The 14,565-nt window shown below is 34.3% G+C and overlaps 3 protein-coding genes and 1 long non-coding RNA gene across 4 annotated transcripts; 3 read left to right on the forward strand and 1 right to left on the reverse strand.

Moving 5' to 3' along the window:
• Nucleotides 1–4,374: 4,374 nt before the first annotated feature.
• LOC111887114 (phosphatidylinositol:ceramide inositolphosphotransferase 1) lies at nucleotides 4,375–7,489 on the forward strand. The gene is made up of 12 exons (XM_023883282.3): nucleotides 4,375–4,808; nucleotides 4,917–5,006; nucleotides 5,410–5,496; nucleotides 5,604–5,672; nucleotides 5,785–5,865; nucleotides 6,014–6,085; nucleotides 6,211–6,268; nucleotides 6,405–6,507; nucleotides 6,597–6,692; nucleotides 6,792–6,838; nucleotides 6,939–7,054; nucleotides 7,150–7,489. The coding sequence occupies exons 1-12, from the start codon at nucleotides 4,776–4,778 to the stop codon at nucleotides 7,225–7,227; spliced, it is 930 nt and encodes a 309-aa protein (XP_023739050.1). The 5' UTR covers nucleotides 4,375–4,775; the 3' UTR covers nucleotides 7,228–7,489.
• Nucleotides 7,490–8,921: 1,432 nt separating this feature from the next.
• Nucleotides 8,922–9,464, forward strand: LOC128127831 (uncharacterized). The gene has a single exon (XM_052766537.1). The coding sequence runs from the start codon at nucleotides 8,922–8,924 to the stop codon at nucleotides 9,462–9,464; it is 543 nt and encodes a 180-aa protein (XP_052622497.1).
• A 190-nt stretch (nucleotides 9,465–9,654) lies between these two features.
• Nucleotides 9,655–11,095, reverse strand: LOC122195302 (uncharacterized). Its single transcript, XR_006185533.2, has 2 exons — nucleotides 10,060–11,095; nucleotides 9,655–9,943 (listed from the first exon to the last, which is right to left on the reverse strand). It is a non-coding gene; the product is annotated as an uncharacterized LOC122195302 (long non-coding RNA).
• A 1,447-nt stretch (nucleotides 11,096–12,542) lies between these two features.
• LOC111887115 (fructose-1,6-bisphosphatase, chloroplastic) lies at nucleotides 12,543–14,545 on the forward strand. The gene is made up of 4 exons (XM_023883284.2): nucleotides 12,543–13,078; nucleotides 13,430–13,654; nucleotides 13,778–14,284; nucleotides 14,373–14,545. The coding sequence occupies exons 1-4, from the start codon at nucleotides 12,662–12,664 to the stop codon at nucleotides 14,442–14,444; spliced, it is 1,221 nt and encodes a 406-aa protein (XP_023739052.1). The 5' UTR covers nucleotides 12,543–12,661; the 3' UTR covers nucleotides 14,445–14,545.
• The last annotated feature ends 20 nt before the right edge of the window (nucleotides 14,546–14,565 follow it).

Genomic DNA, 14,565 nt, shown 5'->3' on the forward strand with positions numbered 1-14,565 from the left:
TGGCATCCTAATTTCACTTTAGATGATTTTGGCATATTTTGTGCTTAGAATATTAAGTTGACCCATAGAAGAGTATTATAGTATTTTAACACCTTGTAATGATACTAGGTCTTTTATTTGGGAAATTTGGAGTTGGAAATAGCATAGTCCATGATTAGAAGATCTGTGGTGTTGCAAGCTTAGGACTTAAGGTGAGTACACTCACCTTGGAACACTTGTCCCCACAATGAGTATCTTACTTGTGTTTTCCATTATGTGCTATGTTACATGTATGTATATTATTTGGAAACTACATGTACAATATATGCTTCGTTTTGTCGTTGTGATAGTTTATTTTTTGGGACGTCCTTTTTGAACTAAGGACATGTTTTTGACAAATGGATTTATTTGTAGGGGTTAAACTTATACTTTAGTATATTGGTTTTGGGTTTTGAAGTTATCTAACATGTACTTGATTTCTAGTTGCCCGTATGGGGATTAGTTGTGCATTCATAAAATTATATTTTCATAATTGCTTTTGGTTGATATAAAGCTAAAAATGCTTATTTTAAGAAAATAGATTTTTAACATCATACTTGTTGCATACATGCATATCATGATATGATGGGTGTGATTTTGTGGTCCCGAGTACCCAATGGGGATTAGTTGTGCATGTACTTGATTTCTAGTTGCCCGTATGGGTATCCAATGGACAATTGTTGTTGATTGTCGTTTGTCTAGGAGTATATTTTTAGACAATCCTAATGAGCACGAGTAGAGGCTCGCTACCCCTCGTGTGACCTAGGTTGGATGGCCCCTAGTGCCTTGCTTGTGAGTGTTAGCGCGACTCGACAATTTTGACTGTCGTGCATTCTTCGCAACCGACCATCATTATTTTGTTATCGAATGCGAGTACAAAGTTGGTTGCATGTTATAAGTTATTCACATACAATGATTGTTGTGAGTTGGACTTTGAGATTGAATTGGGTTGGGGTAATTGCATGCATTGCATTATCCATTTGGATTTTTTCTTCCTAAAAGTATATATTTTTGGACAAGTATCAAGTTTTGTACACTTATTTATTGATCGAATTATCTTTTCTGAGTGTTTTGTAACTCACATGAGTATTATTTGATCTATAAGGTCTTGTTTGGATTTTGATTACTGAGAACATTTTTATTTGAGGAACATCTACCATATTGTTTATTCACTTGTGAAGTTTATATGAGATTTGTCATAAACGACAACGTACTTTGACTTATGTAATATTTCACCCCCAAGCTAACTTTTGATGTTGAGTTTGTTGCTTTGAGAATGTATGGGCTTGCACATTGATGTATGAACCATAATGTTCATTTATACATCGTCCATAATGTCTAGCCATGAGATCATACTCGCTAAGCTCCTCATAGCCTAACCCATTTGTTGATAAAATTTTCCAGGTTAGTAGATATTGTCAGAAGCTTAGGAGACTCATAAGCTCTGGATATTTAGCATAAACAAGCCTTGATCTAGTTAATACTTTTATGAGCCAACACAAAAAGTGTTAAGTCATTCCTAAGGGACAAAGAGATTAAATATTACAACTTGTTCTTCATGTGATCTTCAAGCTCCCACTTGCAATAACAACCGTGAGTCTCCATGGTTCTTCAAAAAATGGTATTCATCTTCATCTTGTTAAATATTTTATAAAATAAATTTGGTCTAAAAATAATCTATTACATTAAAATAACAAGAATAAAAAAACTAGCTACTTTTATTACATACTTTATGAATAAAAGAATACTATAAAACCATTTAAATCAAATCACACAAACAACGATATAAATTTTCCAAGGCTTGTTTATGCACTCTAAAGTACATATAAACATAAAACAACCTTTGTTTTACTAAGACAACTTTAAGTGACAAAAAATGCATGTAAGCTTTTGTCACATAAAATAACAATTAAGAAGTTGTCAAAAAAAAAAAAAACATGTATGAATTTATTTTTATACAAAAACAAGTTATCATATTCTCCAAAAACTAAGATTTCCAAAAATCATAAAATCTAACCAAACTTGCAAGGTGGCTGATACCAATTGTTGGGTTTTTATTCAAAAACTAGTTTAAAAAACAAGAGATTTAGCAATAGAAGACTTTGATTTATAATAACATAAAACAAGTTTATAACCAACCATGGATCTTCTTGCAAAGTTTGGAAAGAAAGACAAGCACCAAAGAAGAAGATGAAGAAATAACAACCTTTGTAGATCTTTGGGTCCTCTTGGGAGGCTTGGAAGTTAATGGAGAATGTGGAACCTTTAAGAACCAATAAGAACTCAATTTTATGTAAATATGTTAGTCTTTGTAAGAAAACTTAATCTTTAAGTCCATATCCAAATATGATTTAAAAAGAGAAAAATGCAAGCAAGTAATATTTTAACACTTATTTGCAAGAGAGAATATGAGAGAGTATGAGGGAGCTACAGTTTTTGTGAGTAAAAAATGAGTAAATGAAAGCCTTCATAAAGCTAAATCATTACCCAAGAGTTCTTAACACTTTAAACACTCCATACTCTAAATCCTACATGTCTCACATGCCTCTCAAGTCATGCTTACTTTCCCTTATTATAATTAAAAGACCATGTCTTGTTTCCTATAAACTAGCTCATATATATATATATATATATATATATATATATATATATATATATATAGAGAGAGAGAGAGAGAGAGAGAGAGAGAGAAAGAGAGAAGAGAAGTTTATAAAATTCTTATAACTCTTTATAAGATATAAACATTAACTTTTAGCTAAAAGACAAAAGAGTCTTTTTAGTCCAAAATAATGTATATGACTTAATAAATCATACCATATGATATATTATGTTACTTGCTAATAAAAATTAATATTTCCATGAAATAAATAATTTCCAATTAATTATAAGAGTTTATTGAATATTCATTAATATCAATTTATAATAAATAATCAACTATATCAAGTTTTTGTTAGTGTGACTAATTAGTATCATATGTTAATTAGCAATATCACTTTAACATGACTCTTGAACATACTAAATTTTTTCAGTTTGTACATAAGATGATTGTATGAAAGACAAACAAGTACAACAACCTATATGATAGAGGTATTGATGGTTGATGACTTTATTTCATACTTATGTAATAAGATACTTATAGATACAACTTGTATTATTTATGTTAAATAAAGTATTATTGTCGTTGGAATGTAAAACTGACATTACTGAATTGTTTACATAAAATGTATGCAAATATATTATGATGAAACCAAAACAAAGCAAATGATATTGCTCAAGAAAATATATGAGTTACACTGTTTGCGTCTTGCATTTTCGATATAGTTCCATGTGGTAAATTAAGGAAGTGATCTGGATTGGGTTAGAGATCATGTTTATAAGATTCTTTTTGCTAAATTAATATATCACACGCCTCATTGTATGTTTATCATTACATTGATTGACTTTTTCTATTTAGAAATCTAAGTACTCACGGGAAATATGTTTTAGGATGACATGATATTGTTTAGAAATATAAGAAGTGACTGTAAGAACATAATTCTTATATTGGTTGACTATGTTTTAAGTTTCTTATTTTGTGTAAAGTGTAAACATCAATTGTACCTACACATATTTTAGAAACATGTATCATCGCTACATATCTTTATAACTAGAGACTTTTATTTCAATAGACCGATTTGATTCAATCCGGTCGATTTTGGTTTCATAATATTGAAAGTAGTCTAGACTAGATTAAAATTTGATATGGACCATTGAACTTTATAATTTAGTCTTCAAAAGTACAAACATTTCAAAAATGTATATTTTAAGACCAAATTTATATACCATTCAATCTCATGCATCTTAATCAATTCAAACAAATGAAATTAAAACAATATTTTTGTTATGAATTGAAACACGGGGCTCGCAAGTTTGCACCCCATATATAGTTTCTGAGTTTTAGCGAAGAAAAGAAAAAAAAGTAAGGACATAAAAGAAGAGAAATGAAATGATTTTTTTTTTTAAAATTTTTTTGTGCTCCCAAATTGAAGAGAAATAAAAGAAAAATTAAACATTTTATTATTTGTCTTCTAATCTTTCTAAATCGAAAATAAAGTTAGGAAAAAAAGTGGTTATTCCATTTTCTTCAACTTATTTTTTTATCTCCCCATTCGGGAACACTATTTTTTTTGCTTTATTTTCATTTTTATCATTTTTTTTCCCATTATTTCCCATTAAGTTGAACTCGGAAACAAGGTAGTAAAAAAGGGTCTTTATGTTAATTTCAGAATTTTGAGGGTTGAAAAATGAAATATTTATAAAGTTGAGGGCTGTTTAATGGCCTGCCGTAAAACCAAAGCCCCCTTTTTAATCACTTTCTTCTCTCTCAACGGTCGCTCCGTGTTCAACTCGCGTTTCAGCGAAATCATATAAAGAATTTTCTTCGTGAGCAGCCATCAGTGAAATCGAACTTTTGATTCTCGAGTTCTAAGTATTTTCATATTATCTCTTCGATCTCTGTTTTCCGGTTTTGTTTAATTTTTTTGAAAAGTCTGATTTGCTGCGAATTTCACCGTATTCATCTCGATTTCAAGGGATTTACGAATTGATTTGCTAATCGTACGACTCAAAAATTAAAACCGACTTTGGAAGATTTGATATATCGATTTCGGGTTTAGAAGAAATAAAGGTTGGATTTTGTTGATTTTGTGAAGAGCGATGTCGTCGTTAACTGTTAGGTTTATGATGTAATATGGCATTGGCTCTCTCACACTCATACGATGTCGCTTTACATTGGTCGCGAGGCTTCCAAGGTATGATTTCTTTTACACTGTAATTTCCTATAATCATCCCTTTTAGAACAAGTAATTCGTTAATCTAACTTTAATTTTCCATTGTTGTTGATTTTTTTTTTTGAAAAGCTTTGGAAAAGAATATGTGCAGAAACTACAACTGAAATCAACCTTCTTCTGGAGAATTGGAAGTATATTCTCGGCGGTTTAATTTGCCAGGTTTTTTTTTCATCTTAATCTCGTTGTTCTTGTTATCTCCAGTTCTGTTGAGGCATCTCGATCCATAGATCAAGTTCAGAGTAGAGATGAACAATATAATAATCTGGACCATTTTACTCAAATCAGCTTTTTTCTTCCTTGAGTGAAGGCTTTATCAGAGATCTTATGCAAGGATGACAGCATCTTTTTACTTTAAAAACTGTTTGGATTTGAAAAGTTATTTTTTACTCCATTAATTCCCACTTTTCTGGCCAATTAAATTTCAAAAGGTGCTTACCATATCCACCAATGATGTTGCAATATTAGTGGTATATTGATAGTTAAATCTTGCTGTTCTATTTGCTTAACTCTCATAGCAACACAATATTCTTATTATATTTCATTTTTGAACAACTTTTTTCAGTACATTCATGGGCTGGCAGCTCGATCAGTTCATTATTTTCATCATCCAGGACCAATTCTACATGACTCCGGGTTCTTACTTCTTCCTGTATGTATAAATCAAAGCTCAGATCTTTCTTTATTCATAAAAGAACATTCTTTATGTCTCTAAAGTGCTAATGATCATATTTATAATTATGTTTATTTTTCGTGAAGGAACTTGGGCAGGAAAGAGCATATGTCAGTGAGACAGTATTCACCTTTGTCTTCCTTTCCTTTGTCCTGGTAATTATTCTTTCCATTTAATGTTTTGTAAGCTCTAATTACGTTGCATTTATGACTGTTATGTACATTTTGTCCTCATATTTTGTACTGTTTGACTTTTCTTCTTTTCCAGTGGACTTTCCATCCTTTCATATTCAAAAGCAAAAAAATATACACAGTTCTTATTTGGGTCAGAGTCCTCGCGTTTCTAGTTGTAAGTGGCCTTCTGTACCTTCATATATACATATACACAGTTTCACAATACACTCATATTATTATTATTATTATTATTATTATTATTATTATTATTATTATTATTATTTCTTTTTTGTGTAATAATCTTTTCCTCTTAACTTTTGCAGGCTTGTCAATTTCTTCGTATCATTACATTTTATTCAACTATACTACCTGGCCCAAACTACCATTGCCGTGAGGTATTTAACTATTTATCATTTAACTTGTATTTTATTTACTTTATTTGTTTACTAATCATTAAAATATTTAAAAAGTACACTCAAATTGAGTATTAATTTCACTCATTTATCTTGCACAATTTCAGGGCTCACGTCTTGCGACACTGCCTCGTCCAGATAATCTTCTTGAAGTTTTTGTAATTAGTAAGTTTTATTCTTTCTTTCTTTTTTTTTTTGCTAAAAAGTATATATATATATATGTGTATATATATATATATATATATATATATATATATATATATATATATATATATTTTATAAATATTATCTAAACTTGCAGTTCCCCGGGGTGTTCTTTATGGTTGTGGTGATTTGATATTCTCATCTCATATGATCTTTTCTCTGGTATTTGTTAGAACATATCAAAAATATGGCTCAGGGAGGTAATGTTTAAAACTTAACGTAACTTTATCATATATCAACATTATAACTTCAAAACAAAAAAAAAATCTTTATTGTTTCTTTCTTGTAGATTTATAAAACAGTGTGCTTGGTTAATAGCAGTGGTTCAGAGTTTATTAATAATTGCATCTCGTAAGCATTACACAGTTGATGTCATTGTGGCATGGTAAAATAACACTTTATTAAACCTTTTATATATCTTCATCACGTATTTATTTATTTTTTAATTTCGTCATGTACTAAGTTTATAGATTTGTTACCACAGGTACACAGTTAATTTGGTTGTGTTCTTTGTTGATCACAAGTTACCAGGTTAGTATAACATAAACAAATATATATTCTTGTATTGTATCTAATTCTTTTTTTTTTATTGTTATATTTATGTTTTATTAATTCTAATTATTATTTTCAGAGCTGCCTGATCGAAGTCTAGGTGGAGGACCTATGTTACCTTTGAGCAAGGATGGCAGAATGAAAGAAGAAGGGACTAAACTTGTGAATGGAAACTCTGTTGATCCTGTGGATCGGGTATTATGAATTTATACTTATAAACATTAAAGTTTGTTGAAATTATTTTTGTTATTTTAGTTAAGTGGTTGACTTTTATAATGTTGGTGATACAGAGATCAAGAAGTCAAGCAAATGGGAAGGTGAATGAAGAAAGTGATAGTGTACACGTGGACGTATTAGATGGTGCATAGTTGATGAAACAAAGTTTCTATTCAGCAATTATGACTTGATATGTTGACTTTTCTTTGGTGGAAAGTCAACCATGGTAAAAAGAACCCAAATTTGTATCTTTAAAAAACTTTGAATTTGGATGGTTGTGTTTTTCTTAGTATTTTATGAATAGGTGTTGATGTATTATTCATTTTGATTTTTAGATTTTAGAGTACCCAAGTTGTATTATGAGTTATGGACTTTGAATTTCTTTATTAGCATTTACATGTTCCAAGCTGTTAATTTATTGCTTATTTCACTTTATTTTGGGAAAATATCAATTGTATATGGTTCTGCTATCTTATTGAAACTTTGAACATGTCCAGAAAATAGTGTAATCTTTCCAAATCTATATTGTAGAAACTTTGAATCTTCAACACAAGTAAGAAACCTTCCTTCATGTTTTTGTTTGATAAACAATACATGCCCATATGAGTTATTGCTACAAAAAAAATTTAGACAAAATTACAAGAATGATCCTGTGGTTAGGTCGAAATTGCTATTTAGGGCCAAACAGGTTTGGACTAGTATTCATGGTCCAAATGTTTTCATTTTTTTTACCATTTTGGTCCAATTCACTTTAAACTTTTTTATAATGACTATTTTGCCCTTGGTATTTGCTTTTTCAGTTTTTTTTTATTTATTTAAATACTTTTATAATTAAAAGAAAATAAAAAATTCATGTCTCCCTTCTATTCCCCTCCACTAGTCAACCACTAGCAGCACAACCGGTTAGGCTATCAGGAGTGGAGCTTGGAAGACGCGTGGGAGCTGACGTGTCAGCTCCCTCCACGCGTGAACACCGCCCCACCTTCCGGTGGGGGTCTTGTTCCGTGGACGCGAAGACGATTGGAGACGCTTGATTTGATTGGCTATTCAATTTCGACCGTTTCTTTTATTACCTTTTGTAAAAAAAAAAAAAAATTACTTAATTATTTAATTTACTACAAACTCTCTATATATATCACTACATATTACCATTCAAACACACACAACATTTTGAACACAAAGAAACTTACTCTCATTCAAAATACACACTTTCCTCCATGGATCCAAACCAAAATAATCCACCCACCCCAAACACCCCAAATACTCCAAATGATCCTATGGCAAACGTTGGCTATATGCAATTGTTATCATCCCCCGTTCAACAACAACCTTTATTTACCAATCTTTCATACCACCCACACTACTACCAAAACCAACCACAACCACAATTTGTTCAAACCCAATTTCAACCCTTTCAACAACAACCTCCTCCGTTTTTTCAGCCCCAAATTTTCCAACAGCCGCAACCAAGTTCACAACCCTCTCAAGTTCCATTATCGCAATCTCAACCCGTAAACCTCGACGATGAAGACGACGACGAACGGGTTCAAGAAACACAACCAAGTCGTAGAAGGCAAAAAAAATCCAAAGATTCAACAAAGAAAAAAACACCCAATGGACCGAGGAGGAGGAGGCGACTTTAGCTAAAGCTTGGATTGCCATATCACAAGACGGGGATGTCGCCAACGCGCAATCGGGACATAGCTTTTGGAATCGTATTTTAGACCACTTCCACGCGTTATTGGGAAGGCAAACGAGCCGGACATATGATTCAGTCAATGCTAAATGGCGCGATCTTAGAGCAACGTGTACCAAATTCAACGGCGTGTTTGACAATTTAAAAAATATGCATCGAAGTGGTAGCAATGATTTCAACATTTTGTCAACGGCGTTGCACCAATACAAAATTACCAACAATGGTAAACCTTTTGGCAACCAAAAAGCGTGGGAAGTTTGTCGCAATGGCCCAAAATGGGTCCTTTATCTGGAAACGGCGCATTCGGGATCTACCACCGGTTCCAATAAAAGGCCGAGAACGTCCGAGTCGGAGATCGGTGCTAACCTCGACCTCAATGATGAGTTCGACGCCACCGAGGGTGAGGGTCCATCGGACGTCCATCTTCGTCGACCACCGGGTAGGGACAAAGCGAGAAAGGGGGCTTCGTCTAGCGGAAAATCAACCAACGAGGACATGTTAGCGGAGAAAATCGAAAAAACTCTAAATTTTTTAGAAAAAAAATTTGATGCAACGAAGGAGCAACGCCGGCGACAATTGGCACTCACCAATCTTCAAATCGTAAACACAATGCCGCAACCCAATCTCGACCTGGAAAATTTAAGGGTCTTTATGAAAATTCAACAAGAAGTTCTCGACCAATATCGCAACTAGATTTGATGTTTTTTAATAATTTAGGTTTAATTTTCTAAGTATGGATTATGTTTTTTTTAGTATTTTAGTTTTAATTTTCTATGTTTTAAATTATGTAATGTGGTTTTAATTAATATAAAATATGTTATTTATAAAATGTTATTTATAAAATATGTTATTTATTTAATATTTTATTTACTTAACAAGATGGTAAAAAAATAAAAAAATAATATAAAAGTGAATGTTGTTAGTGGTGACAATTTCCATAGTGGAGTAGGTTGGTGGGGAAGATGACGTGGCGCAGAGGTGGCGTCACTTTTCCGGTGAGTTTGTAGTGACCACTCCATATAGCCTTGCCACCACCACCACCCTCGACTTTTCTGTAAACACTGCCACCACCGGTCAATACCTCTCTCTCCCACCATCACCTGCCGGAAAAATATGAACAACCACCGCCTCTCTCTCTCTCCTGATGAACCCACAGTCTTTCTCCAGATTTTCTAACATACATGAATACAAAAAAATCTGAAATTTAACATACATGAACACATAAACAATCAAGAAATTTGAACACACACACTAAAAAATCATAAACTTAAAAAACAAGAACACATACAAAACCCATATATTTTCTATCACTTCAAGTGGGAGACGAAGAGACAGAAATGTTGATCGGAGATCGGAGCTACAAACTTTGCTTGGTCCGTTATCACTTCAAACCTTCACAAACGTAGATCGAACTTCTGCCTCGTATCACCGTCTTCTCCTATAAAACCCTAATCGTTCTTCTGCCTCCTATCGCCACCGCCCTTCGTGGTGAAACCCTTGGTAGTTTTGATGCCTCTGATCGATGAAAGGGAATTCCAACAACTAGACGAGAAGGGAGGTCCGAAGATCTGTTTGTGGTGAAGGGGTGAAGCAAGAAAGGAGAGAGACGCTCAAACCCAACAACGTCGCTCAAATCCTTACGTTGGCGGCTAGGGTTTTCATATGGATTGTCCTCTATGTCCTCTGCTCCGATGACGACTTCACCTCTGCAAAGCCTACATCGAAACCCCCTCGTTCCAGCTGCCATCATCGCCTCTTTAAACCCAAACTTTGTCTCTCCCCTTCTCCAACGATGGTGCCTAGTTTCGGATCAGAAGGGAATCAGATCAGGTTCAAAGGTTGCATAGTCGTGGTGGCGGCCAAGAGTTAACAGAAGAAAGGAAGACGGCGTCGGAGGTTGGTGAGGGGGCGGTGAAGGCGGATAGTGGTTGCAGTTAGGGTGTTATTGTGTGTGTGTGTTTCCCTAACAGAGAGAGAAAGAGAGGTGACGAGAGAGAGAGAGCATTTTTCTTTTCTTTTTTTATTTATTTTGTAAAAAAATTGAAAAAACAATATGCAAAGGGCAAAGTCGTCATTTAAAACCATAATGGACCAAACTCGTAACAAAATAAAACTGTTTGGACCACTGGTGCTAGTCCAAACCTGTTTGGCCTAAAGTGACATTTTTCAACATACCACAAGGACCATTCTTGCAATTTTGTCAAAAATTTAAACTAGGATAGAGTGTGCTTCACTTCGGACAATAAGTGCTAGTATCATTCATATTGTATCCCACCTAGCTACAGATGCAATTTTTTTTTCATCGAAGTCAATATTGTAAGGTATTTTTGCACATTTGATACCATAAGGTATTTTAGCATTCAAGTTTAAGTTCTCAGTGGCTTTTGGCGCTTTTTCAAACTTATTTCTTATGAAGGTTTGAATGTTTCTTTTTCTAAATACGGAATTAATCTAAAGGTGGAGTTTGTTGAAATATAATTTGATTCCATCCTTTTTTTTTTGGCAACACTTTGTTAGAATTTTTGTTTATGCGAGTTATTTTCTCTTTCTGAGGACATCACCTCAAACAGAAGGAGAGAGTTAGGCTTGATATGGAGAAACTTTTTCTTTTCGAGATGACCTCAAATAGGAGCGTGTGGAGACTAAAAATCATAGTGGACGGGTAGCCTTGCTCCCGTGTATGTTTTGTTTCATGATTGACCATTTGACATATATTTTGTGCTCTTATCTTTGCATCATGGTCTATTCATCTATTGTTTTACTGCTCACATTTTACGTACTTTCTATTGTCTTGCCTATTTTCTAGGTTCTTGGAGTTGGAGACCCTAATTTGATTTTTTTAATCTTTATGTATTTATGCTAACTCTGATTTACATTCTATGTTTGTATTTTTTACATGTTGTCAGTTGCTCATGTCGGAGGTCATCTATCCAAAGCAATCTTTTTACCCCATATGGAGGTATAAGTGCCGACATCTACCTCCCCTACCCCATCTCAATGGGATATCTGAGGTTTGTTGTTGCTGTGTTATTCTTTGTTAAGGCAACGTTTCTAGAATTATCGTTGCATAAGGTTTTTTTTTTTTCTTTTTTTTTTTTTTGTGGTTCGATTTCTATCCTGATTAGGAGGTCGTTACTTGGTTATCAAGTCACAATATTATTTAGGAATGTTTCCCTTATTATTAGGAGTTATTCAAGTAAAAACATCCACAATGCATTAAACTCCAACAAAATCAATAGATTGTTACATCATTATTCCATGAAACTTTATCATTTTGATATTCCAATGCATTGAACTCTACAAAATTCAATGAAATATTAGGATAGTTAATTTATAATATTTATAACTCCATGTGTTGTTTCCCGTGTATGTTTGTCAATTCTTTAATCAAAGGCATCCCATTTACCATATGATTATTGACGTGACAAAACGCTTATGCCAAAGATAAGAAACATTCTATGTTCATGTATAAGAGTTGCTATGCAATTCATCTAAGCGTATCCAAATTGTTCAATTCTTCAATTGAACACAATGCGACTTAAACTTGAGCGTTATTAGCTTAGACACTTCTCCGTGATTAGTTTCTCCTAAACAACTTCTTCATAGATGGGCCTTTAATACAGTTTGAAAAAAATACGAATGGGCCTTTATATGTGTTGTTTCCCATGTATCTTTTTGGCCCGATTGAAGGCCCAGTTGTTGATTCCAATATTCAAAGAATATTTCTATTAATCTCCCACAAGGATCACAAATGAGTGGTAGATAGCTGGGTCCCATCTTCATACACCCCTTCACCAGCCTCACATTTCCATATCCCAATCTAAACTTTTAATAAAAATAGTTTACAAAATAAAAAAAAAAACACAAATCTTTGCCTTCTGAACTCAGCCATGGCAGCAACGACATCTTCAAACCTCCTTCACTTCTCCAGTTCCCACTCAACTTCACGCCTATCCCCTCTCAAAACCGCCCTCTTTTCATGCTCCAAGAGAAAGCTTCCGGTGGCCGGTGGTGGTGCCGCCACCACCACAGGTGGAGTACGGTGCATGGCGGTGGCAGCAGAGGCGGCGTCTGTAAAGAAGACGAGTTCTTATCAGATAATGACATTGACAACCTGGTTGTTGAAACAAGAGCAATCTGGAATCATCGATGCTGAACTTACCATCGTCTTGTCCAGCATTTCAATGGCTTGTAAACAGATCGCATCTTTGGTGCAGCGAGCCAGCATCTCCAACATGACCGGAGTTCAGGGAGCTGTTAATATTCAGGGAGAGGATCAGAAGAAGCTCGATGTCATCTCCAATGAGGTCTGTTACGTCACTGTCACTAGTACTGTACTTTTTCGCAAATCATGTCTCAAATTGATCCCAATACATTTAGACAAAAATAATATAATAAGTAGAGTAAATTTTTGCTTGAATTTTAACTGAAGAAGAAGATTACAGTGACTTTTATTTATTTATTTATTTATTTTGCGTCACTTTGGGAAAACAGGGTGTTGCGAATTTTCACAAATGAACAGCTCTTCAAATCTTGCATGAAATAATTATATGATACCTAATCGGATACTTCATTTAGTGATACATTCATCCATTTCTACTTGAATTGGAAAAAAGAGTTGGGTGTTAACTAGTTGAAAAATGTGGTGGATTCAACAGGTGTTTTCGAATTGTTTGAGATCGAGTGGAAGAACTGGGATCATTGCATCGGAGGAGGAGGACGTGCCGGTGGCGGTGGAAGAGAGTTACTCCGGCAACTACATTGTGGTGTTTGATCCTCTTGATGGATCATCCAACATTGATGCTGCTGTTTCAACTGGTTCTATTTTCGGAATCTACAGTCCAAACGACGAGTGTCTCCCTGATCTTGACGATAACTCCACGGTAACTTCCCGATCAACTTGACTTTTAAGGTCAAACAGATTCCAATCAAACGCCGATTGTTGGCTCTTGAAGTGAAAATAGATGTTTGAAGCTAACAATAGAAATTAATTCTTGTATATGCAGCTGGACACCGAGGAACAGAGGTGCATCGTGAACGTATGCCAGCCCGGAACCAACCTTCTGGCAGCCGGTTACTGCATGTACTCAAGCTCCGTCATCTTCGTGCTCTCCATAGGAACCGGCGTTTATTCATTCACATTAGACCCAATGTATGGTGAGTTTGTTCTGACTCAAGAAAAGATCCAAATCCCGAAATCGGGTAAGATTTACTCGTTTAACGAAGGAAACTATCAACTATGGGATGATAAGCTCAAGAAATACATGGATGACCTAAAGGACCCTGGTCCTACCGGAAAACCTTACTCCGCTAGGTATATCGGTAGCTTGGTCGGTGATTTCCACCGGACGCTTTTGTACGGAGGAATTTACGGGTACCCACGGGACAAAAAGAGCAAGAACGGGAAGCTTAGGCTCTTGTATGAGTGTGCTCCGATGAGTTACTTGGTTGAACAGGCCGGCGGAAAGGGCTCCGATGGCCATCAACGAGTACTTGACATCCAGCCGACTGAGGTTCGTAAATCGTAGAACAATGTACACATGTTTATTTTGACTTTTCATTTAGTCAAACACTCACCAAATTGTTACTTTCTATTTGCAGATTCATCAACGAGTTCCTCTATACATTGGAAGCGTAGACGAAGTGGAAAAATTGGAGAAGTATTTGGCTTAAATATGAAAAACTAAATCCAAATTTTTTTATTTTCCTTTACGTGTTTCAAACTTATAAGATTGCCGTTGCTTCAAATCAAACGTTATCGATACAAGGATCAACTTTTATTCTATATAAAATA

Source organism: Lactuca sativa, chromosome 8 (genome assembly GCF_002870075.4).
Source record: "Lactuca sativa cultivar Salinas chromosome 8, Lsat_Salinas_v11, whole genome shotgun sequence".
NCBI classification, from domain to species: domain Eukaryota; kingdom Viridiplantae; phylum Streptophyta; class Magnoliopsida; order Asterales; family Asteraceae; genus Lactuca; species Lactuca sativa.